Here is a 26,446-nt window from a genome sequence, read left to right on the forward strand (position 1 = left end):
TCAAGCTGCTAGTTCGTCTTTGGGCATCCTGGAGGCACTGCAGAACCCACACAAACACACACACACACACATACACACACAAACTTGGACAGACACATGCACAACGGTAATAAGCCTTTTTTCCTAGTGTTTTTTCATGTTTTTTTGCTTGTGGGAAGACATATCTGCAGCTCTGATAACTATCAAGTAAGAATTCTCTTCATCTTTAAAAAAAACGAAAAACGTATATCTTTGAGCTGGACCGACTGACCGCTGAAGGAAAACCTCACGGAGGAGGAGAGATGAGTGATTATCTGCTGGCGGAGGACAGGCCTTGCCGGACGTCCTAAGACGCAGATCTCCCTGTGATCCGCAAGAAAAAAGCAAAGCAAAAAAAAAAGCCCTGCGGAACAATGGCGTGCACGTGAAATTCAGTGTGTGCGACCCTTTGGTGAGGGACACACACATGCGCCCGCTCAGACACAATAGCAGTTTTGGGAAAGAAGCTAAGGTTGAAAAAGAACAAGAAGACAGGGAAGAAAGGAGAAAAAGTCTTATTCGTTGGCGGGAGTGAGAGGTGGAGGACAGGGGAGGGCTCATGTACTCGAGAGAAGGCCTTTCACTGGGGCTGGAGGACAGGGGAGGAAAGACGGGCTCTCTGGCCTCTGGGCTGTCTCTCCTACAGCAGGTTGGCTGCTGGCAATTCAGTCTTAATGCCTGGGTAAGTGCTCAGCGCTATTGCACACGCTGTTTTCACACTCCTATGGCCTTTTTAAAATCTTCTTTCTGCTTTTGTTAGACTGAGTAAGGATGCACTGTCATTTTATCTGCCTCAGAGTGGCTTAAGAGATCTGTGTGTGTGTTTTATAAGGAAGAACTTAGAGATAGATTGATTGATATGGCATTTGAAGATGTGCATGATGCACCTAGTTAATGTTGAGGGTTTGGAAGGGAAGTAATAATGTATGCATTATATGGATATTTCATTAGCGTTCTGTGCTTAATTTCAGCCTGTTGGAGATTTGAAATTTGCATGTAAGAAAATTAGTTCTGTTGTAATTAAAATATTCTTTTGTTTTAAAATGACAGAAAATTGTCATTTGTTTCCATGTAAATTTAATGAATTGATTAAAATGCATAAATAGTTAATTGGTAAATCATTTTTTTATGCAACCATTTTTATGCTGCTTCCAATTTCATTAGAAGCAATCTATTTTTTCCCCTATTTTTTAACCACTTGAGACATTTGATTTGTGATTTTCTTTATCATATTTGTTTTTAAATGAAGGAAGTAGAAATTTGGCACAATTTTCTTCAGTATTGAGAACAGGGGAGGGAAATTGCTATTTATATTTGTATAGATGTTATAGCGAGTCATTTGATTGTGTGTGTGTGTGTGTGTGTCTGTGAGTGTGGTGGGTGGATGAGGGTTGTTATAGTGATGGTGACATCATCATAGTTCCACATTCTTTTGAAGTTCTTCTGTCTCATTTCGAGCGTCGTTTTATAAACAGCACACATTTGGCTGCATCTATTTCTTGCTCATTTGAACATTCTCATACATAAACAAGCGTGGATGTTTTCTGCATCGTGTCCACTATGTTTGGATGCGAGCCATTGGCACGTACACTTCTCGAGTTCAAGTCCTTGGCTGCTTTTTTTGCTTGCTCTGGAATTTCGCAGGCCTGAGAGCCCCTCTATCCATCATGAGGATGTCACACCCCCTGCGTCCCCCCCCCCGTCCCCCCCCCCTCCCCAGCCCCACTACAGCTCATTAGAGCCCACAAGCTCCAGTGACAACTCATCATATCATGCCGTAAAGCAGAGTGAGGCGCTCGGGCCCTCAGGGGCCACAAGGTCGCCACCTTCACATTTTGTCTTTAAATTGCTCTGCAAGGTGCCACCAAGCGGAAATGCAGCACCAACAGCTTTTCCTGCTGCTGTCCGGCCCTCTGTCTTTCTCTTTCTCCTTGTATCTCTTCTACAGGCGTACCCAAATTACCATAACTGATTATTATTATTTAAAATATGTTTTTTGTATGACTAGGTTCTGCTATTAAATATTTCATTGTCTAAGTAAACAATCTCTTTGAAATCATTTTTTTTAAATGATTGTGATATATATATATATTATAATTCTATTTAAGTTTTTACTCAAAATTATAGAAAAGGATAAAAAGGCATTGCCTAAAAAGTGTGAGAACCCTGAGATATTATTTCTCTTAAGTGACCATGTGTATTTTGTGAGTTTAAAAGTTATGATTTTGTGATCATAATCACAAAAAAACAAAAAAACTGTCTGAAGACATATCTAAAGATGTCATAAGGGGTGTGTGTGTGTGTGTGTGTGTGTGTGTGTGTGTGTGTGTGTGTGTGTGTGTGTGTGTGTGTGTGTGTGTTTGTGCATTACTTTGTGAACGAGACAGGAAAAGAGAGTGAAGGACAGGATTTGATAGGCGCTCCATTGAAACGAGTGTGACATGCTCTTCTAAGACAAACAGGCCTCTCCATGGCCTCCATTAAAACAGGCCAGGCTTTTGTAAGACCACCACTAGGGGTCACGACCCTAAGCAGAAACTGTCAATCTCATTGGTTTGGAGGGGGGTACATACCGTATGTCTACGTACGTTTACTCACACACTCAATGGGTATGCTGACAGATTTGTTGACACACATTTCATTTTATTTATTTACCTCGTCCAAAGGCATCTACAAACTGTCATTACAAATTTGTTTATTTTTTCAGGAAATAACCACATCTAGAGATCTAGGTTTATTATTATTATTTACCTGGTTATGTGAATTAGTCCTTTAGGCTTTTTTTCTTCTATCTATTCATAATGGCTGTGGTGGGAGGCATTGGCAAACGATTAAACAGGAAGTAGCCTGCTTTCTTTGCACATAATAGGGAAAAAAGACGCCCACATATTTTCTTTGTGTTCCTTGTGTGGGTTTATTGTGTGTCTCGCTGGACCTCCGTGTGTCAGTCTCCAAACTCAACTCAATGAGTTGTTTTAGAAGTAGTGTTTTAAAGAACGCGTATTCTGCGATTGTTAGCGTCCGACAGTATGTAGTTGTCCGCGGGTATGCACAGGCTCGAACGTAGGTGGTCTTCCTCACTCCCCTGAGTTGCTAGAGACAATTAGCCATGTCTGTAGGAACAGGGTAAAGCCATCATACAATAGCGATGGGGTCAATAGAGACAGATTTTGTGAAGCTTTTCTTAATACTGAAGACTTAATGGACTTGAATAGCACTCAGAAGGGGAATTGTTTGAAGAATGTGTTTTTGTATGCTGATTATCCATTGTGCCATGTTATTTTTGTCCTGCTGTGTGTCTTGTCCAGAAGGCATCATGGAAAAAAAAGAAAGAAAAACCAACCAGAAAAGTGCTTGCATGTTTTAAAATGAGAACTGAACACAGGTCCACTTTTTTATTAGTCATTTAGCAGGCGCATTTCTCCCAATGAGAACAGTGCAAGCTAAAGTAATTTCCATTTCCAGTGATTCCGGTCTTTTATTCTCAGGGTTTTGCTGATATGTTCAGGTAGAGAAGCAGGCAGAGACGCCACTGTAGCGAGCCGCGATAGCGTGCTGTGCTCCCCAGAAGCCAGTTAAACGGGATGCCCAGCTATTATTCGTGGGGCTGTGTGGCATTTGAAAGGAGTTCTGTTAGGCCCAGGGACTGTGATGTAAATCATTTGGCTTGTCTCTGGGTGAATGTGGCCGCAGTGGACTGCCATTTGGAGCTGTCCCTCAATGGAGAGGCTCCGGACAAAAGAACTCATTTAAATGGCTACTAAAGCCTTTCAGCGCGGAGAGAATTGACAACATTCTTTCACATCATTACTGAGGGGGAGGTTATGGGGTAGCTTGCAGTGGAGGGGTGTGCGGCATCGTTCCCTTAATGGCAAACTCGTCAGCTGTTTGGCAACTGTCATCATCCCCGTCTGTTTTTCTTATGACAGGTCTTTCTTTTCTTTTTTTTTAAATTAGTTTTTATGTTATCTCTCCTCTCGTTGTTTTTCTCTGTGGCCGCGCGCTTTCCTTTTCCCATTTCTCTTTCTGTCTCCACACAGTTTTCTGCTCTCAGGGGCCCTGAAAATGTCCCCAGAGCCCCTTTTCTTTCCCCAAGCAGCTCTGTTCAGTTCATTAATCTTTCATTGGGAATATGGCAGAGCGGAACGCCCCCAATGCTGAAAGTGGCCTCTCTCTGTGCCTCTTTCTCCCAGTTTAGAGGCCCTGGCTGGACACTTCAACTCAGACTTTGGCCCTGGTATCCTTCCCATTTTGAAAGCTCAGATATTTTAGTTCTGAAAAAAGTATGGCTTGCCTCTGCTTTTATAAAACATGTTCTGATGTTCAGCGCCATTGTTTTTTTTTTTTACAACATCTCGAGTTCTGGATTTAAAATTGGAACGTTTTAAATAAAGACACTGGCCCCCACGGTGCCCTTTCCGTCCCCTCGAATTGGCTGCAGGACATGCACAGCTGTCAATCAGACACAGGGACGCCTCAGAGCGGGCATGTATGCGAACAACTCAGGGTGCTAGATGTTTTCCTGTCAGTCGGCTCGGTTTGCGTCGATTTATACAGTGTCTAGTGGGAGCAAATCCCTTTCCACGTGTGGCCCGTCAAATCTACGGCACGGCAGTAATCTGGTTAGGTCGCGTGCACTGGGAATACACTAATGCCAGGCTATGCCTCAGCACCCCTCTGCTCGGCTGTAATCTTGGGTAATTGAAAATGGGGCCTGTGCCACTTAAGAACACAAAGAGCAGATTACATAGCTAAAACCAATTTGACCAAAATGCAGAAATGGATTTTCTCTCTTCCCCTCCCCTCCCACCCCTCCTCTGCTATCTTTTATAATGCAAACCTTTTCCAAAACCAAACCCTGAAGGAAGAGGAAGGGGTGGGAGCACGAGATGTGGGAAACCCAGAGAAAAAGGAGGGAGAGTGTGCTTAGATTGGCTGTCATTTGGTATATTACGTGGTTTCTGTGAGTGCTTTTTGGGTCAGAGACTCGTAATGCAATCAGGCACTGCGTCTTTTATGTATCCAATGACTGTTTGAATCAATATCCTGCACCTCAGAAACTGTTTTTAATTACAAACCACACTGTTCTGAGAATTGGCTTGTGGATTATGATGGACGCATAGTCGAATTAGAGGCCCTGGTTTGTTTCTTCGCCAACCTAAACATGTGTTAACGGCTTCTTCTTTTTCTTCCCACCCCCATCCCTCTCTTTTTTCTTGCCAGTCTAATAAGGTCCCTGTGGTACAGCACCCTCACCATGTGCACCCGCTCACACCTCTGATCACCTACAGCAATGAGCACTTCACGCCTGGGAACCCCCCTCCACATCTACAGGGAGACGTGGACCCCAAAACAGGTACATATGCATGCACGTCTTCCTTTACATTCATGAATTTTAGAACAGGCAGGACGAAACCCAAGGCTAACCTTCAGGCCTGGTTAACTAACAGCATTGTCCCAGTTGCAGTGTATGATCTCTCTGATTGCTCAGTCTGTACTGCTGCATTCACATCTACCTGCTAAGATGCATCAGAGCGTTTTGGAGTGGTCGTGGCCCTGGTCCAAGGTTGCACCCCTCCTTTTGTGTGCATGTTGAGATGGAGCTGTTGACCTGGGTCAGTTAAGCCTGTGGAGCCACTTGACTTTTGGGAGATATAGTCAGGGATCTCTTATGCTTAAATGCGGGATCCAAAAGCAACTCTTGTTCTGATTCTGAGAAACAAAATTTAATCCCCCCCTCTTTTGATGACATATAAATCAGACAATTGGGGAGTCTAGATTTCCCAACCAGGATGAAAACTGTATGAGCAGGAGGTTTATCAGGAAACTCGATTCTCATCTCACAACAAAATGATTTCTGTTCAGGTGTGATATAATGTCATTTGGTGGTATGTTTCGAAATCAGATCATCAAACGGAAAGGTATTTTGCTCCTCTTCAACACTATACAGTCAAGCAGCCGCTCTTCAAAGCTGTCAACAACCTGCATGTTGATTTTTAGAGGGCTTTTTCTGCTCTCATAACAGACCTCATCACTAAGGGCCTCTTTAAAGACTCAGAGACTGTTTAATGTGCTACTTAATGGCTCGCTTAATTGAGTTTAGAGTTTAATTAATTAACAAATTGTATTAAGACCGCTGCATACAGTGCCAGTGTGCTGTGGAGGCATTGTTTTCCTCCTCCTGCACAGCTACCATTAGCCACTAGTATTAAGCATAATATATATATATATATTTTTTTATAAGACCAGATTTAGTAGATTTTGAAGCAAAACAGCATCAAGTAGACTAGATGGAAGTATATTAAGTCAATCCAAAGTCAGCTAGCTTGCTAACCATGTTATTGTAATAACGTATGTTATTTTTTTAGGAATTGTTTTAAACCTTCTACCCATCATGTGTGATGTTGATAATATAGTTAATGGCCGTTAAACTCCAAAACCAATATTGAGACTGTTTCCGCACTTGAACAGACATCCGCTGCAAATATGTCATTCTCTCTTAACACGTGCCACAGTGTTTGCGTTGTTGACTTCTGAACCTCAATTATCGCCCGTTGTTAATCCTCTGATTCGTTAGACAAATGTGACAGGGCTCTGTATTTTTTCTCCTCTCCCCCGTGTGCCATACAACATCGTGGCTGCCTCCACAAGCTTTGATCAGAACGTGTTATTTAGAGCTGTGCATGTGGGTTCAACCTCCTCCCTCTCCCACCTCCCTCTGATGTTGACTTTGTTCAATTGTGTATCTCACAAAGGATAAATTTAACACTTAAACTTCATCAGGGAATTTCTATGTCAGGACAAGAGCAGAAATATTTTAACACCTTTCACAGTGTTACACACACACACACACACACACACACACACACACACACACACACACACACACACACACACACACACACACACACACACACACACACACACACACACACACACACACACACACACCTCTCTCTCTATATATATATGTATGTATGTGTGTGTATATATATATATATATATATATATATATATATATATATATATATATGTATGTATATATATATGTATATATATCACAATTACTCTTCATTCTTTTCTTTGCATTTTTTATATTTCTCTTGCAGGAATCCCAAGGCATCCACATCCTTCAGATATATCCCCCTACTACCCCTTGTCACCTGGCACTGTAGGCCAGATTCCCCATCCGCTAGGATGGTTAGTACCACAGTAAGCAGCCCTATTTTATTCTTCTCCTCTTTGTTTTGTGCTGTTATAAAATAATGTTTGGTGCGTTCCAAAAGTCTGTGACCACAAAAATGCCTTATTAAATGCCTTGTAATATATATCGGATTTTTCTTAAATACAAAAAATTTTTTTTATCAAAGTTTGTTCTATTTTTATTTAATACTTTATTTTTTTTTAAATAACATTTATGTTTTTAATGTGCATTTTGTATATACATATATAGTAGCCTATATATAAAAAATGTAAATATTAAATATTAAAAATATTGAATTAAGTACGTTATCAAGTATGTTTTTTATCTTTATTTCTTGGGTTAAATTCGATTTTGAATCGCAGATCCCAGATTTTTATTGTGAACTCTGACTTTTGACTCCACTTTAAATATGACATAAAAACTTTTTTAAGCTTTGTTCAAATATATTGCATTTTGTCATCATGCATTTTATATTTGTCAGATCTCTTGACCCCTTTGCCATGTGCTTCTGGGTATTTAATATGCAGTTTGAAACTTTGCCATCTTACAGTGTAAAAGCTAACTCATAACCTCTGTACATTCTAGAAGAGCACTGCTGGGGCCCACAGCAATGCACCATGGCTTTCTTCATCCCCTAAACTCTAAATTGCCTCTGTGGCAAATGCTATTTTGCATGTCTCTGTATTGTCCAATTAGAGTAATGAACTGTGATTGCCAGTATTTTACCCACAATTCCACACGGGGGCTCTCCCCTGGTAACTCTTGTCAACACTTGTTAATATGACAAAAGGCTACAAATTAAGCCCTGTTAATTTAATGTTTTCTCACCGCGATCTAAATACCGAGAGAGGCCCCAAGCGCAGCCACGGCCCTTTGATTCTCTGCACTTTATTTTGGTATAAATTTACATTCATTATTGTTTGTCTTTGGATGTGTAGACCTCAATTAGCGTGATGGCTCCATTAAAGGGGCCGGTGCTTCGTCTTTAATTAGCACAACAAAACACCTAGTTTCAGCTCAGGGAGAGGGGCCTCCATCGACACCAAGCGCAGGGTTATGAAATTTAATTAGCCATTCCTATCAGATTTGTGGCATTCAAATTGTTCAGAGTTTGCTTCCCTTTGATCTGCGCTCTGCAATCCCCTAGATTTTTGTTCTGATCAAATGAGAATAAAGCCGCCTGCATAGAGAGTGTTTTTTTCTCTTTTTTTCATCCCTTCCTTTACCTCTCTTTCTTTCTTCTTTTCCTAGGCAAGGTCAACCAGTTTACCCAATCACGACGGGAGGTTTCAGACACCCCTACCCAACTGCCCTCACTGTCAATGCGTCCATGTCAAGGTGAGTTGAGCCTTGGGACGACTGACTCGCTGAGAATGCAAGCGTGATCTGTGAGCATGTCAAACCCTCACAAACTTCTCCCTTAAGGAGAGACAGCTCTTGTCTCAGTGTTCAAAAAGAAGACAGTCCCATGCGATCCGCTACGTATTAAAATATTAATTGTTGTTATCATTTTATAATGAGACCCCTGAAGAACGTTTACCAGACTGAATGGCAGAGAATGAGAGGCCTGTCAATGTCTTCACGTCATAAGTAAATGAATCTCTTCGTAAAAGTAAAAGTAATGCAGATTTCAGGGGGCTGTCGTTTGACTCTGAGCGAGAGCTTTGTGTGCCCCTTTGAGGTCTGGTTTAAGTGGCGATTTGGACACAAATGTCCCCAGGAGAGCAGTAATGGTTGGATGTGTGGGGGGATTGTGGGAAATGTGTGTGAGCGTATGTTTGTTTTAACTGTCATAGCGATTGCTCCCTTGTGACTGTTACTCATCTGTTATGTGAGAAGTAGGAGGTGTTTGCTTTAGATGACAAATTTCAGTTTGCTTTGTTGTTTTTATGTCATTCAAACACAAACGTGAGATCCAAGAGCTCCATATGGTGGTCACCTTCTTCTGCATTTGCTCAGCCTTTCCCCCTAATCTGAAGCATATGATACTCTTTTCACAATGATGATGAATGTGAAGATGATGATGATGATGGTGGCGAGACTAGCCAGAGAGGCACAGAGACACATCTGGTTTATAGTTTCGAGAAATGGAGACCAACTCAAGCCCAGCCTGTGTCTCCAGACAGGGACAAACTCCTGTTTAATTGCAGTGTGATTGGAAAAGCAGCTCTGGAGGCCTGGTGAGCTTAGACAAAAGGACGTTGATTGATAAATGAGAGCAGGGAAGCAAGAGAAAGAGGGAGAAACAGGGAAAGGGTTTGTACACCCTTAAACAATGGCATGGGTTTAAAAATGAAAAGCCTTGGAGAAGGCACTCCAGAGCTCACAGAATTGTCCTGTTCCATATTTCTGTTCAGCACATCAGTATATTTCACATACACAAACATTGGGCCTCATTCATGAAATACGAGCAGATTTTTTTTTGAGAGAATTTTTTTCGAAAAACAATGCTTATGTGCAACAAGGCATTGATGCAGTGCATTTACGTAGTACAGTAAATGTACATTTTTAGTTTACACAGTATATTTATAGTTGATTCATGAATTGTGAAAATTTCATGCCAATGAATGTTCATGTAAATCTATTTTACGTGTGTTTTTACAAAACATTTACATTCATTCTGTTTGCGTGAGTGAATGAGGCCCTATCTCTCACTTGCATCTAGTATATTTTCATCATCCTCACACAGTTTAAAGTGGTCAGGCCAAACATAATAGCTCTTAAACACAATATTTAGCTCCGCAGTGATGATCTGAGTGCATTGGCAGCTGCTCTGCTTATGAGCACAGGGTCTTTGCAGCTGGTCCTGACTCTTAAAGGTCCATTTTTATTAACAGCTGGCTTTGAAACCGAGGCCTCATACATTTGACACCAACAGCTTTCACTCTTGTGTGTGTTTTGAGTTCTCGGTCCATAGAGAAGTCGTCTGTACCCTGCCAAAGGCCTGGAATGAGCCTATTCTGCCTGCTCCACTGTCAGGCGCCTGTGCAGGTCTGCAGCCTCTGCTCAGACACTGGACCTTCGCTTAAGTGACAGCTGATTCTGTTCTAATGAGGCCTTTATATTGTGAACATCCTATTTCCAGTGCAGGCTAATTGAATCTTCTGAATGGGGGCTAGGGGGATTGGTGATGTGCTGGGGAAGAGCTAATGCGTTTTGATAATCTGTAATTGAATTAGCATAGATTAATAAGTGGTGGTCTTGTGTCTCTGTGGAGGGAAGGTGCTTTAGCATGTTTGTGTCAAAATCGGTGGCGTCTGCTGTCACCAGCCTCCTGCGCAAAAATAATGAGCACCAGGAAAAGGTTTCATTAATTGTGTTTATGTTTTTTCTATGAATAAAGAGGGCGAGAGAGAGAGCGGGAAATCTTGCTTTGACGTCTTTCTCTGTCAGTGGACAGCCACTCCAGAAGACCTCGGGATTAAGAGAAGCCCAAATGTTTCTCTCTGGTGCCTGTCTTCGGCTTAGAGAGATTCTGATGGCCCTATCTGCTGCCATTTATTATGCAGTTAGCACACATGGCTTCATGTAGCGATCTGCTTTTCACCCAGGTAACGCTTCAGCCATCTAAAAAATACATTTCAGAGCACGAACGGCGCAGACTCGGATCCTGCAAATGAGCTACATTGTTTTGATAATGGGGTTGGAGTCGAACAGGTGTATCGGCCGTCCCTGGTGACAGGGGGAGGAAGTGTAGGCCTCTCGGCCCCTGCCCGTGCCTCCCCTTTGATATGTTCCTCCATCTGCACCTCCGCTCCAATCCCTTCTTTTTCCACCGAGGAATAGAAAGTGAATGACAGACAGAGCGCACCGGCGGGGTCATTATACATTAAACAGGCGCCGAGGCCATCGCTCCGATTGGCAATTAAATGGCACTCACTGACACTCGGCTGGTGTGGAAGAAGATTGAGACATTGGACCCTGCAGGGGCCCTTCTCTGCACACCTCTGTCTCGATCTTCCCTCAGCAGGGCTAAATTGGTGGCAGACTCTGCTGCGTGCTGATGAGCCGAATGATGCCCTGTGCTTCAAAGGGATGGCCGTCATGTTTAAACCATAACCTGGGCCTTGCTATGGCAACAGCGGCACGGGTGGGGGCGGTGCTGATGGGACAGTCAGGAAGAAAAAGAAGGGAAAAATTGTACGACGGAACAGAGGAAATTTTAACAAGTATGCAAGGACAGAAAGAGAAATAAAAAGGTGGGGGCTAATGATCACGGCACTGCAGCCACAACGCCGGTCCCCACTCAGTAGGAGCGGGCGGGCGGCCTGGATGACATGGCACAAACCCACATGTGTCAGGGATAAAGGAAAGAGAGAATAGGAGAAGAGAGATTGGGGGGAAACACAGTCCCCAGAGATAACCTTCAACAGAAACTAGTTGTTCCTTGTGAGTTTACGCTCATCATTATATTCTGGCTCCAAGCCATATAGCCACACTCAAGCAGATAATGAGCTTTTGAAAAAAAGAATTATTCCTTCTCTTTCTTTTTTTCCCGTCACCCTCCATTCTTTCTCTCAGATTTGTGTACGGCCACGCACAGCTAGGACGCACTGCAGACACGGGCACAGATATGTTCATTTGTATGCTCAGGAATTTATTCTGCTATCCTACAGATCTTTACACAATGCCTGGGGGATGATATTGTAGATAAGTCCTTCAATCAGGCAGGGGGACATTTTAGTGTATAATGCAGGAAATTAATCAATTAGTAAATAAATGAGAAGAAAATGACCACCCTAAATGCTCCCGAAAAATATTGATTTAAAAACAGTTTTTTTTACCGTTTACTTTATTCATACATGGCTATGGAATGTGATTCATCAGAACTCATTATTAGAAAGGGTGGAAAAAATCACAATATTTTATCAAAATGTAGTCTCCACCTCTGAAATGACTTGTTTTGTTGACGTAACTTAGACTGTGCGGTTAACTAATATTATAATCCACGGTTTACGATCCCTTCCAATGTTCATGTTAAAAACAACATAAAAAATATCTTTTTTACTTAATGTTTTTGTCATTATTATTCATATTTGTTATTTTGAACAAATTATCAGTATTATTCTGAAGAAAAAAAATATATATATACTTATAATAACTTGAAATGACTCTCTGAAATGACTCCTATTTTCCCCCTTTTATGATCCAATAAAATAGCTCCCTGCTATTTAGTTTGAGCTTGCAATTTATCACAATTCGAAACTAAAATACCGTAACAAACGTTTCTAAACTTTGTTTCATGTTGCAAGAGTTCTAAATCTTGGATTTTTCAGTTCCCTTCTTCCACATAACAGATGTATAAGATGTTGCTTTGTGTTTATAGCTGCTGTGCTGTGTGAAGTCTATAGCTCATATTTAGTGCTTTACTCTGTGAATGTGTGTATCCATCCATCATTTCACCCGTGTCGACTCTGACGATTTACACAGTCTTCTCTCCTCCAGGTTCCCACATCACATGGTGCCACCCCACCACAGTTTGCACGCCACAGGAATCCCCCACCCAGCCATCGTCACACCCAACGTCAAACAGGAGTCCTCTCACAGTGACATCGGATCCCTCAACAGCTCGTAGGTTCACTTTACACTTTTCCATTCTCTATTAATTAATCAAGTTGGTATCCATACGTTAGCATCTCATCCCTCCCATTCGCAGGAAACATCAGGATGCAAAAAAGGAGGAGGAAAAAAAGAAGCAGCCACACATAAAGAAACCTCTGAACGCGTTCATGCTTTACATGAAGGAAATGAGAGCCAAAGTGGTGGCAGAGTGCACACTGAAAGAGAGCGCAGCTATCAACCAGATCCTAGGCCGAAGGGTGAGCGTCACACACACAACAAGGCTAAAGCATTATGCGAAATGGCAGCAGACTGTCTCAACTACTAAGACCACAGATTGCAGTGTTGTCTGTGGTGGAAAAACACTGCTTATTCACTTTTCTATTTCTGTATAATTGTAATCTTGCTCAATGTTGCTAGAGTAAAAGTACAACACCATGGGAAGGGGAAATTTTAATCGCGGTGGTTGGACCGCTCATGGAAACACTTCCGTGTTGTTTGAGCCTAAAATATCAGTGGTCTCTTTCTCTTGAGTGTAATGGCTGCAGTTTTGATGGATGTGTGTATGTGTTTCTCTGTGTGCAGTGGCATGCTCTGTCTCGAGAGGAGCAGGCCAAATACTACGAGTTAGCCAGGAAAGAACGACAGCTTCACATGCAGCTGTACCCCGGCTGGTCGGCACGAGACAACTATGTAAGTTTTTAAGTTTTCAACAAGTAACACTGTTTATTCCTTCCCCAGTGGCCACACAGCAGTTTAAAGCCATCTAGATGTGTATTTTACAAATCATATGACAAACATCCAACAGCCTCTGGAGGAAACTATAGCACTCACCACTCACAAAAAGAGCTTTAACTTGGGTAGTTGCCTGGTCTTATATGGCTTAAGCTGGTTTAGCTCCTCAAAACCATTTTAAGACCAGCAAAACAGACCAGCTTAGCCTAGCTGGAAGTATTTAGATTTATTTTAGATCTATTTGCTGTACATGTGCTTTTCCTCAGTAAGTCAGATCTGTTTTTTTTTCCCCGTGTACTGTGCGATTTTCCTCTGCTTTCATTAGTATTCCACTGGTTCACCTAAAAAGAGAAAGGCGAGCTGAGATCAGAGTAATTAAATAACCACAGGGCCTAAACGCCTTGCAGCTTTGATGAAAGAGGACATCTCTCTCCGCCGCCAGAAATAGGGAACGAGCGCACCGTTTACTGTTTCGCCGGATTTTCGCCCCTGACAAACGGCCCCACCGCCCAGCCTGTCATCTCCCCTTGGAGTCTGACTGTGTATCTCGACTTTCCTAGTCAAAGTTCCTCAACCGGAGCAAAAGAATCATTCCGCCTGGGCCTGACCTCAGCCTCAACAAAATCAGTGGTCATAGACTCGTCCGGCAGAAACATAGCTCTTTTTTGAGGACAAACGCAACAAAAGTTCTCTCGCTCTGCTCTTCCCCTCCAGTAAACTGATTCGCTCAAAGAAACCTCAAGAGAATCCAATCGTTTCACAATGAAAGGAAAACTAAGCAGCAACGAGACAACAAGGAATAAACAAAAGGAGAGAAATAGGACGAGGGGAAAGAAAGGGAAAGTTCTGTTCTGTCCTGCAGTGGCAGTTCAAACCTTCAGGCTCTTACATGAATAAATAAATCAGTGAAAACATTGGCCTCTCTTGTTCATTTCTTGTCTCTGTCTTTTCTGCAATATAATAACTAAGGTTCCTGTCTATTTCTCTTTTTCTGGCGGGTAACTATCAGGGGAAAAAGAAGAAGAGAAAAAGGGAAAAGCAGGCAGGAGAGGGCAATGGTAAGTGAGCTGCAATTATCTCTCATATTAAAGCAGACCCATCATCTGTCACAAGTGTGACATCTCAAAGATGAAAGTCCAGCCTTTTTTGTCTTATCTCTTTTTTTTGTGCCTGCCTCATTTTGTATATAGCTATGCTACCCAATGCAATATTTACACGATAGACTGCTTGTTATCCCCCTCCCCTCCCCTTGCCCCATGTTGAGCATTAATAACATTGAATATGCATGACCCCCCCACTTCCCCTCTTACCAGCTGCCCAGCCCCCCTCCAGCATTTATCGTACTATGATATGTATGTTTTGAGAGTGTGAGTTGATCACCCTTGTGACCGTGTGCCAGCCTCCGAATGTGCCGCCCATGCTTGTGCTTATGTGGTTTTGTGGACGTAACTTTGGGCTGTGCCTGCTGCATGCTTTTTTGTACATATGTGTTTATATAGAGATAATAGAAGAAAATTGTTTGTTTTTTAAATTCACCCTCATCTTTCAATTAAGGAGGTTTGCTGATTACATTTATTTGATTCACTTTACCGTTCTTCTTTATGATGCTGATTATTGTGAGATATTGTCCAGGAAGAATGTATTTGCGGTCTCTCTCCATCATGGACACCTTTTGAAGGCCTCTGTATCTTGTTCTTTTTTTTTCCAGAACACAGAGAATATTTTCCAAACCCTTGCCTTTCACTCCCTCCGATTACAGGTGCTAATGTCATTTTGAGTCTTAAATTACTAACTTGCTTTTTCACTTTTTTTGGTTCTTTATGTATTTATTTATTTGTGCTTGTGCAGTATTTCAAATATTTAATGATCTTTCTTTAATGAATAATGCTACATGTACATGTTCATATTTGCTTTATATATATTTTATTCGCTAAGCTCAGTAATTCTCTTGAAGAATACATTGCTTTACTTTATTTTGCTCCTTTTCAGTTGTTTCCTTTGCTCCATTTTTCATTATACACATAATGTCATCAAAAGATGCTTCTATGTTAAAAGTCATGTATTATTATGTTAAAGATAAAAGATCCCAGATTTGGTAAACTCCACGCATGCAGCTACAGTATGTTTATAGGAAAGACCTCTTTATGCTAAGAATAACCAAGAGATGTTGTTATCAGGGTAAACCTCCTTAATCTACTGCCTTCAGTAGCTGCCCCTGCGTTGCTTCAGCATGAGTGCTGGTTCTGCCCTGTCTCCTCTTGATCTGCCCCGCTTACGGCCTGCCTTCACCCTCCTCGTCTACCCATGTCCTCTACTCTGGTGTTCAGTTGGACTGTTCGAGGTGGATGAACGTGGGCCAGGCCTGTTTATGAAGCAGCTTTGTAGTGTTTCCATGGCTTAAACTAATGCTCCACCTCCCTCCTATAGCTCCTCCCTGCTACTGCTGCCTCAACAACCTGTCCCTATCACCTCCTCTAGTCTAGATCAGCCGGATTATATATGGCAGACATGTATCCATATCTGCTGCATCCCGCCCTGCTTACCTTTTAACAAACGAGCATTTATTCATAAAGAGCCTTGGTTATGAAAGGCATGCATTGTGTGCTGATTTGATTTCTGTCATTCATTTACTTTCATATTTGTTTCTCACAGTTTGATTTTTAATTATTTGTATGACTAACAAAATATGGTCAAATATGTCTGTAAATGCATTACTGCACTATTTAAATTTATCTGTAGGAGAAATAGTAGTGCAAAGACTTCCATTGGATTCAATTTATCTCTCTTTCCGCTCTTGTTTTCTGATTTCATCTCTCCTCTGCACTGGCTTCCTCTTGCCTTCTTCGTCACGTCAGATCTGAGCGCCCCAAAGAAGTGTCGCGCACGCTTCGGGCTCGACCAGCAGAATAACTGGTGTGGCCCATGCAGGTGTGTATCTGGTGTGGCGGCAGGTGTGCTAGAGCAGGTGACAGCTGGGGAACTCTCTCGTTGGTACCTCCTCCCACTTTTCTGGCTCTCTCAACCTCGCATTCTCTCCACGCCACTTCCTCTGCCAATCAGCTTCTGCCAATCTGGGAGATGGGGTTTGTTTTTCTCCTCTAGGTGGGGTGAAATGGCTGTTTGTGTCTTTATTTTTTTGTGTGAGTGTGTGAAAAAAAGTGTTCACATAGTAATCCTTTTTGAAATTAAAAAAAGGTGGGGCTAGATAAAAAGGCGGGGTTTATTTCCCTCTGTTAAGGGGAGGGGTGTGGCCTGGCGGTTGAGATGGGCTGGTCATGGTAAGTTTTTGGGAAGGCACGGTACCAATGTCCACAGCTGAATCATTTGCTCTAGCTCCATGCCTTTTTGTGTCCAATGACATGTGCTTTTTTTTTTTCCTTTCTTTCTTTGTTGTGTTTTTATGTACCTCTATGGAAAACAGATGCAAATACCCCTAAGAAGTGTCGTGCCTTGTTCGGGCTTGACCAGCTGGGTTTATGGTGCAAACCCTGCAGGTATATTCCCAGCCCCACTCTTGGGGAAAACGTCTAAAATACGATGATGATGATGATTTTAAGATGACCAAAAAAATCATCTTTTCTTCTCTCGACTCTTTTTTCATGGATTATGCTTTCCTACTTCAATCTCCGAGGCCTTGTTTCAGTTTATATGTTTGCAAAGACTTCTTTCTTACTTGTTTCTGTCCTTTTATGACTTTAGAATCACTTCAGACGAACTGTAACCCTTGGGCAGAAAATTACGACACAAAAATAATTACAAAGGCATTGTGGTTCAAATTTCAAGTCAAGCAAAAACTTTTTTTATTTAGAGTATCTTTATATCAATATACTTCAGTATTGCGGGTTTTTCTGCCCAAGGAACTAATCTGCTGTTTTGTACTGTTCTGCCCAATCACTTCTATTAGAACTGTGTGATGTAGCCACAGGGCAGGGTTGGGTTGATGCCATCTCATCCCCCCTCTCTATTTTTTCTTCCCCTTCTTCTTCTTCTTCCTTCTCCACTCCTCTCTTATAACCCTTTATTCAGTCCCAACCTCTTGTCTTTCTGTTCTAATACAAGCAGTCTTTGAATTGGGAATATGTGGATGGTAGGTATTTGTTTCTGCTAAGTAATACCCTTTTCTGTGTCATGCTTGTGCACTCTTTCCTTTTCACCCTTTCCTCATCGTGGACATCAGACGTTGTGCTGTTGTGATACTCCACTGTCCGTTTTCTACTTGTCCTCCATAATCCTTTCTAGCTTAGAAATCCACCTGATTCTCCAAAATCCATTCTCTCTAGTCCAGGTTTGGTGAAAATCTTTCTGACAAAACTGTATTGTGTATATAACAATGATAATAAAATAAAATTGCTTTAATGCAATATTTTAAATTAGATGTTTAGGTAGAGTTAAATGTTGTCAGACACGCTGAGGGACGACATTAATTGGTATTTATTTTGTAGACTTTTGATTCTCTTTGATTAGATTCGCTCATGTCAGTTTTGTCAGAGGAAAAAAAATAAATGCTGCTGTTGTTCATACTTTTCAGTTGAAACCACACAATATTTTTTCAATTTTCAAACTTATTGCAGTTGATGGGGTGGTATTTTTTTGAGGGGTAGTGCTGCTCGTCAGCACTGCTTGTTATTCAGAGGAATAGCCTGTGCATTTTTGGGCTGTGCTGAGAGGAACGCTGGTAATTGCGTCTTGATTTAGGAAGCTGGAAGGTTAAAAGACCCCACTCGGCTCTGTTTCCTGAAAGATGCATCTGGAGAAATTCCCTCAGAGACCTATAAATCAATAAGGAACACAGGGAGAAACTTAGAATCAATATGGCTCTTAAAAAATGGATATTAGCTTATTTGCCGCTGTTTGACAGGCAGTTACCACATTGACAGACCTGAAACGTTCATAAATTCAAGACCGGCCTCCATGCAGAAGACTTTCTGTAACTTTACAGTCATGCATGGTACAGGGTAGAGTAGCAAACGAATCAAACAAAGACATCTCTGTCTCTATTCACCCATCTTTGACCCTGAAGTGCCATGTCTCCTCTGTATTAAGTCTGTTCTGTGCAGACCCCTCCACCGTACACCAAGTGGGTTTAAGTGGCCGTGACGAGATTTCCGCCCAAAAATCGCCCCCTTTTTGTCATTTTTCTTCATCATAGTGTGTATCTACCTCCCTGACTGTCTCTCTCAGTGTCTCTTAGTGTCTCTTTTCGCACTTTCGTCTGAAACCAACACGCATAAGAGCAGGCAGGGGTATGACTTGAGAAACAATCCTTACCTGGCTGTTATTTTCATGACGAAACCACTAAGAAGTTGGTTAATTGAACCCGATTTTCCCGCAACTCTCTGGCTCCCCCTGTCTTTGATTTAATTCCCTTTTATTTTACTCTTTTTTTCTTTCGGAGTTAGCCTCGGCTGCATCACTGAGCTCGCCCTTTAGGCAGGATAAAGAGAGTTTTTGGGGAGGAAGGGGGGAGGGGTTGGTCAGGTCAGGTAGGGCAAGGTACACTGAGGTTTTCCCGCTCTCTCCGTTCCTCTCGCTTTCTCTCTCTCTCTACCCCTACCTCACGGCGTGCTGGCTTGGCGCTGGTGAGATGTGGCTGGCTGGAATGGCTGGCCGTAGGCGTAGCAGACGAGAGAGGGTCCTGACCCGAGCAGAAATGCAAACATGGCACCACGACCTCTGTGCAGAGCGCTCACACACATGTCTTAGGGGCAAGCTGAGAGTAGCGCTTTCTCTCTAACCTCTTACCCCACCATCTGAACTTCCCCTGAAGGAATGCAAGGAAAAAGACAGGAAAAAAGAAGGGAGAAAGAGGAGTGTAATAATTCAAGCTGATGTGTAAACCGGATGGATCCCCTCGCGGTTTGCGAAACCGGGGTGGAGTTCTTTTGTTTGGAGTTGCGTTGTGCCGCCGAAGGAAAACAAAGAGAGATGTAGGCCTCACCTCTTTCATCATCCTCATACGGTCTGTTCATCTTCCTCTCGTTCTCCCACTGTCCTGTCCTCTCTGCATGTAATCGTGTGACACCATGTGAGAGCGAGACTGCTAATCTCGTCCAGCTCTAGCGTCCATTTTCATGCAAAGTCTGAAAGTGGGTCCGCCAAAAGTTGCTAATGAGATCAGAATGGGTGTCCCGACTTTAAGATATGTGCATTTAAATGAACGTTAGGGCTCTCTGTGATTCACTGTGTTGTTCGGACCAAGAGATTCACCATGTCCCCCCCTTTTTTTTTAGGAGAAAAAAGAAGTGCATTCGCTACATTCAAGGTGAAGGCAGCTGTGCCAGTCCTCCTTCTTCGGACGGAAGCTTACTAGAGTCCCCCCCATCCTCCCCCTCCATGGTTTCTCCCTCCCCGTCCTCGAAAGAGTCCAATCCACAGACTGAACAAATGCAACCTCTCTCACTGACTATGAAACCGCCCCACGTGCTTTCGTCGTCCCAACACCAACACCTCTCCATGGCTCCGCCTCCACCCTTAGCTCTGTTGGACAACTCCAGGGTGGGCAAAACATCCGGCTCGGCACACAACGGCTCCTTGGACCCCTCAGATGTGCCGTCGTCCCGATCCACAGGCTCCGCCTCCTCCAGGCCCACATCGGTCTGTCATTCCCACTCTCTGCTGCCCAGCTCCACCCCGACGCAACCCCTTTCACTCGTAACTAAGTCAATAGACTAGCTTCGTTGTTTTTTTAAACTGGCTTTCTCTGTTTGTGCGTCAGTCTTCTGTCTTTTTTCATTCTGTGTTTTCATTCTCTTTTTTCTGTGCGATATGGCTTTGAAAATTTTGTTAATTCTTTATCAAAGTTCATTGGTCAATATTTGACCTGTCATTATCAAAAAAATGAAATTATTATGATTAAATATTGATAATTAAATACACTAAGTTGTAAAGTATAGCTTTGTGAATCTGCCAAATTTGTATGATTTTTTTTTTTTTTGCTTGTTTTTCAGCTGTGCAACAGAAAAGTGCATAATTGTTATGTAGTTTTACATAGACATGTTTAAAGACAGATATAAAAAGTAGGCGAGGATTCGATGAGCCCTTTTCTCAAAGAATTGGTTCTCCTTCATTATTTGTATTAAATACGAGCTTGTGAACCAATCATTTTACAGCTGTCCAAAACTCAGAGGGCACGAGGACTGTGGAGACACCTCTCCGCCTGAGGAACAACTTTAATTGTGATGTTACTTGTTCATGTTTAAATGTACAGAAATTTTGGGGGGTTACTGTGTTAATATGCATTGTTCCATTGCGTTGTCTGTTTTATCCTTCTTTTTTTGTCGTTGTTTACCAGGGGGAGGGAGGTTGACTCGGGTTGGGGTGGGTGGACTCGATTGGTGGGGTGGGACGGGGGTGGGGGGGGGGGGGGGGGGGTTGGGATATTCAATACAAACTGTCACAATGCTAGGACCAGTAGTATTTATTGCTTTAGAGATTGCTTGTTGTATCTTGTATGTTGTCCCTTTTTGAAATCTTTTCGTTTTCTTAATACATTGTATAAATATTCTTTTTCTTAACGTAAGCAACTTATATATATATATATATATAAATGATCCATTTTTACAAGGAGGTTTTGAAGTTTCAAATGTTTTATTGTTTTAACATGAATTTATTATTTTATTTTTTATTTTATTTTATTTTATTTTATTTTGTTGAAAACCAGGATTCCACCTAAACTACAGTGTAGATTCTCAAAAAAAACTAAAAAAGCAAAAATGCAAAAAAACAAAAACGAACAGATGTATGCACAACTTCATTTCTAGAAACATATCTATAAGCCATTTTACAATAGGTGAAAAGGAAACTTGAAACGGGGACGGTGGGTTCCATGTCTTCAATAGTCGAATTTCGTCTCAAGCCCTTCTTTTCTATTGCACATTCTCATCTCCGCCTAACTGTAGAATCGTGTACAGATTTTTTCCGGTGCCAAAATTTGTGATAATTTCCTCTCCACCTCTTATGACGCTGTAGGTTCTTTCGTTGTCCAATGTTTGTTTTTTCTTTTCTTTTTCAACCATAATTTGCTGTGACGTTACATAGATTGCTATGTATGTAGTATAAATGTTGCTATAACAAATGTGTTTGGTAGCAGATTGTCAAATAATAAAATTTAAACTTAAAAGACGGACGTCATACTGTATAAACCCTCAAGGGCCAAATTATGTATATTAGGAGGTTCATAAAAAACTATTAAATACTACAAAAAAACACAAACTGCCACTTTTAAGTACACTACTACATATAGGTAGATAGAAAAAATAGGCATGTTGATGTTGCAAGAAGCTGTAAAAAAGCTACAAGAGAATCATTCATTCGGTGCCATTGTAGTTGACATGACGCAACTGTAACCCGTCGATTACTTCTCTGGTTTATTAAGATGCTAATGATGAATAGTTTGAATGTTTCCTTAACGGCTGTGATGTTCCTGTTCTCTTTTATGCTCTTATATTTTTATTTTGGTTTGTTTTTATTTCATTTTTTTTTCTTTTTATTCCCTTTTTTTCCGTTTTTTCCATTATTTGAAATGGTTCCCAAAAACCATGTTTTTGTAATGAATAAATGTTAATGCTGTACAGTCTCTGTAGCATGCAGTTCTGTATTAATAAAAATGAGTTAGTATGTGAACTTGCTTTCTGTCGTCTTCTGCCCTTCATTTAAATAAATGTAGCTGTAATGACCATAACCATGTTATACATGTTTTTTTATTTACAGCACTATAATACAAGTCAGAATGTGACTGAAAAATGTATTCTAATTTATTTACTTTTTTATTTATTTTTGGGACACCTTCCAACCAATCCTGGTTCTGTAAGAAATTGCATTGGACACATTCTGGTTTCTCAAGAGGTGTTATCTAAATGGTTGCAAACTCTGACTCTGATAAGAATTGCAGACAGCAGTAATGGTGATTAATGCTAATGAAACAACCTGAAGTCAGAAGATTGTGTTAGTCCACCATAACTCTCCCATCACACACCGCTGTCTGCAGCTTGTTTCATTCAGAGTAGAATTCAACTGAAAGCCTCATGCCAGGATCTGATATTTTAACTAGGCAGAGTAAATCATTCAGTCATTTGTTTGTGGCTTTAGAAGTCACCAGAACTGGTATTTTTTTTCTTTTAAAAGGTAAACATTTTCTACTTTATTAGCCATTTTGATTATTCAGTTAACATGACCTCCTAAAGAATGTTCTTGCGCATTATTTTCTCTTATATGGCGATTCAAAAAAGACTTCAGTTATTATTCAGTTATCTCGGATCCAGCGATGTCTATTAGAAGAGTTGCGTATGTCTTGATAAGAGTCATTTAGTCAACAATCCAGGTACATGTGCTTTGAATCGCTATACAAAAAAATAGACATTTTATTTATTCTGGCACGTTCTGTTTATGTCGCTATTGTATCTTAAATCCAAACATTGCCTGTTCAGTCCAGAAAAACAAAGTTTCATTTTTCCTCTCGAGGACATTCTGAATCGTCTCCGTCTGAATGGATGTAAACAAACTTCATAAGACATCACTCGATTCAGACCACTCTTCAACAACTGTTCAAAACCTCTAAAAAGCTTTTCCTCACAAGAATGTCAACAATCCTTTAGAATTGTTTCCAAAGGTCAAAGGATCAATTGAAGAGCCTCTATGTGATTATCCACCATGTTAAAGGAAATACGAATGTAAAATATATGTCAAAAGGATTTTTATTTTATTTAAGCTTTCATTTTATCTAAATGAAGATCATTCATTCTAGCATGATGTACTGTAGTATACATGAAGGTTGAGGATGGAAGAGGTGAAAATAAAAATAAAAAATCCCTTCCTGAATGGTAATAAGGGTTCGCTTGGCCTTTTGAACCAAACGAGGTTACACTTTCCCAATCAATCAGGTTATTTTTTTTAAAGAATGTTCAAGAGGAAAAACCCTCAACACTCTGAATTATTCATGTATTTGTATCCATATTTTATATGCAGTTGTATTTTGATGCCGCTTTTAGAAATATTTTTTTGTTGTCTAGTGTAAGCTGCCTGTGAAATAATATTTGGTGTGAGACCACACGTATCTATTCATCTCAAAATCTGTATTATTGCAACAGGAATAACCATTTATATTTATATACATGGATTTTTGTAATTCACATTGTGGCTTGTGAACTTTAAACAGTGTATCATTAAAAAACTTTCTATTTAAATGATGCATTTTGTAATCCGTAATCCACACAGACACTGGGCTGTGTTTAGTTTGCCAGCACAGTTCCCATCCACTTTCTTTTTATGCACACTTCCTCTGAAAATATGTGTTCTGCCTGTTCAAGGCTGATGAATAAGGCTTTTATTGCCAAAGGATGCACTCAGGGTGGGTCCATTTACCAAACTACCACTGCCTGTTCTGCTACACAACTCCACTCTCTGTTGTTGTGTTGTGATGCTGTGTCTTTAAGGATTCCCTCTTAACCTTGGAAGAACCATCAATTCACCTTTTGAATCCAGCAAATTTCCTTTCACTTAATAGGCTACTCTTTCAGTGTGTTGTATTTTCTCTAAAATAGACGCTGTATTCTTCTTCATCCCTGTGAATGACAGCGATCTGTTGAAGATATGTTCAAGAGTTTGTCAAACACAAAATTATTACTTGTTTGTGTTCAAAGAAACATTTTCTGAGAGACCAAAGAGGTCAAATAGGTTTTGGACTGATATACATTTAGTGTTGTTTATGTTCTCAGAAATCTTGATTTTAAATATAGAAATATATACTTTACATGAACTGATTTAGCCTACATATTGCCTACTGTTGGCTTCTGATATGTAGAATAGGCTACTTCACCATTAGGACCCATTCACACCAAGGACGATTACTATAGCTAAAGATAACGATTAAGATAGGCTAGCTAGTTCTACAAATCGTTCTCAATATAAAGAACAGCAGAGTTCACACCAAAGTTATAACAATAACGGCACAGAGAAATAATATCCTTGGAATCACTTTCAGAACGATTTTGTGCAACTGATGAACGATAAAAACATGGACAGCCAATCAGAACCCATCCTGCTGTAACAAGCTGGAGCATTTAAAGCGGCAGACAATTATGCCAATTATATATTTAAATGTATATATATATATATATATACACAAAGTTTGTTCTCTTTCGAGAATATCTCTCGTACTGCGTAATTTCTTACGCTATAGAAAACCTCTTTTCCACGAGATATTGAAGCCAAAAATTATCCTTAATTTTGATTTAATGTAAAACGCTGTGCAGCAGCATGCAGACATAGGCAAGACGGCTTGCGCGCCTATTGGCTGCCCTGCAGCAACAGCAGCAGCCTATCGAGAGAGGCCCTGCGGGACATGATACCCTTATGGGGGTGCTTCGCGCCCATTTCGTCACGTCCCGCCAGAATAGGCGTGGCCTTGGCCTATAAATACGCTCGACAGGCTGATACAAACTGATTTTCATCTCTTCAGCGAAGCACTACTGCATCGCTGGATCAGGAGTGAGAAGCTCCGTCTGAGTGCAAGCCTTCAGCGGGACGAGCCTTCGAGTCTGAAGCCGCTGGCCTTCACCTCGCCGCCTTCAGTCGCCGTACCTGCTACGCTTTCCGGAGTTGATATCCTTTTACTCTGCTGACAGTGTGTGTTCGCCGTCGCGACTCACACTCTCTCTCTCTTTACCTAAAAGAGCAGCGTCTTTTTTAAGATGCTTCGTTCCTGTGGCTCGTGCCGAGCCGCACTCAGCGACGGGGACCGCCATTTCATCTGCGTTTCCCGCCTGGGTAAGGATCATGCAGCTCTCGCGCTCCCTGAGCGAGCTATTGCCATGGTGACTCTGAGGACTCGCCTGGCATTTTTTCTCCGAGTCTGCACTCCTGCCCGCTGTAGTGCCGCGCCGTACTCAGCGGGTCCCCGAGCATTCTCCAGCCCGTGAAAGCTCGCCGGTTCGCCCGCCAGCTTCACCAGCTTCAATCGAGTCGCTCACTGACGGACAACGGCCACCGCGCGCCGCCTCCTCCGCCATTATGACGACGAGATAGCTGCGTCTGTAGAGAAGGCCAGCTGCTCTATCCTGACGTCGGACAAGGAGGATTGGGCGAGCTCTGTGGACCCCCCCCCCCCCTTCTGCTCGCGAGTCGTCAGGGAAAGGGGCCAACATCGCGGCTAGCATTCTTTACGTTATAGGAAAGCTCCCCCGTCCCCCGTGGGCGCGCGTCACCGGCGAAATGAGGAAAGAGTGTGTTTTTAGTCCCGCTGAGGCCGGACCAATCTCCATTTCACCAACATTTCTCAGCTCCTCTTAGTTTGAGCGAACAATAAAAATTTTATTACAATTTTGTAATAAAAACGCTCCCCAGCCCAGTGTTCATTTCTACACACAAACACAGCCCGCCACAGTGCAGGGCTCGCACAAATGAGATCGACTCATGTCAATTGTGCATTAAATGTAGTGAATGTGCCCACAACCCAGTGCCCACAAACACTACACACTGCATGTGCCACGTTTCTATATAACGAAACCAACACACATACAGTCAGCTAAGGCCCACGGTGTTTAAGTCTCGCCGCGGCCAGACTCCACCGAAACTTCTCGCTCGTTCAGTTCCAAAAAATGTGACTGTTCCAGTGTATTTTGCAGTAAACAAGCCGGTACCACAGCCCGCTTGCCTGCACACATACGCCATTTTTACGGCGTCCCAGATAAATCCCAAAAAGAGTGTATTTTCTGGTATTCCGGCCACGGCCGATGATGTTATGAGTGTTGTAAGAATGCCCACGTCTCAGTGCCCATTCCCACACACAGACACAACCCGCCACAGTTCAGGGCTAGCACAAATAAAATCGACTCATGTCGATTGGGAAAAATTTTAGTGAATGTGCCCACGACACAGTGCCCACAAACACTAGTCGATGCGTGTCCCACGGTTTCTGTACAAACGAAACCAACA

The 26,446-nt window shown here is 41.8% G+C and overlaps 1 protein-coding gene across 31 annotated transcripts in view; it reads left to right on the top strand.

The window, feature by feature from the left end:
* tcf7l2 (transcription factor 7 like 2) overlaps window positions 1-20,830 on the top strand; it is an 84,435-nt gene extending 63,605 nt beyond the window's left edge. For 2 of the 31 annotated variants that reach the window (XM_077200607.1, XM_077200599.1), the window contains 10 exons: window positions 5,242-5,374; window positions 7,128-7,230; window positions 8,474-8,560; window positions 12,668-12,793; window positions 12,879-13,041; window positions 13,367-13,474; window positions 14,511-14,574; window positions 15,225-15,275; window positions 16,938-17,010; window positions 19,747-20,830. In XM_077200607.1, coding sequence (XP_077056722.1) covers window positions 5,242-5,374; window positions 7,128-7,230; window positions 8,474-8,560; window positions 12,668-12,793; window positions 12,879-13,041; window positions 13,367-13,474; window positions 14,511-14,574; window positions 15,225-15,275; window positions 16,938-17,010; window positions 19,747-20,188 — 1,350 coding nt within the window. In that variant the 3' untranslated portion in view covers window positions 20,189-20,830. Of the gene's footprint in view, window positions 701-5,241; window positions 5,375-7,127; window positions 7,231-8,473; window positions 8,561-12,652; window positions 12,794-12,878; window positions 13,042-13,366; window positions 13,475-14,510; window positions 14,575-15,224; window positions 15,276-16,371; window positions 16,445-16,937; window positions 17,012-19,746 lie in introns of those variants that run through there. The other 29 variants (XM_077200608.1, XM_077200600.1, XM_077200595.1 and 26 more) reach the window with 22 other exon arrangements.
* The last annotated feature ends 5,616 nt before the right edge of the window (window positions 20,831-26,446 follow it).

The sequence above is a fragment of the Siphateles boraxobius genome, unplaced genomic scaffold (assembly GCF_051911475.1).
Source record: "Siphateles boraxobius isolate OS27281-9 unplaced genomic scaffold, OSU_SipBor_1 46, whole genome shotgun sequence".
In the NCBI taxonomy this organism is placed as follows: Eukaryota; Metazoa; Chordata; class Actinopteri; order Cypriniformes; family Leuciscidae; genus Siphateles; species Siphateles boraxobius.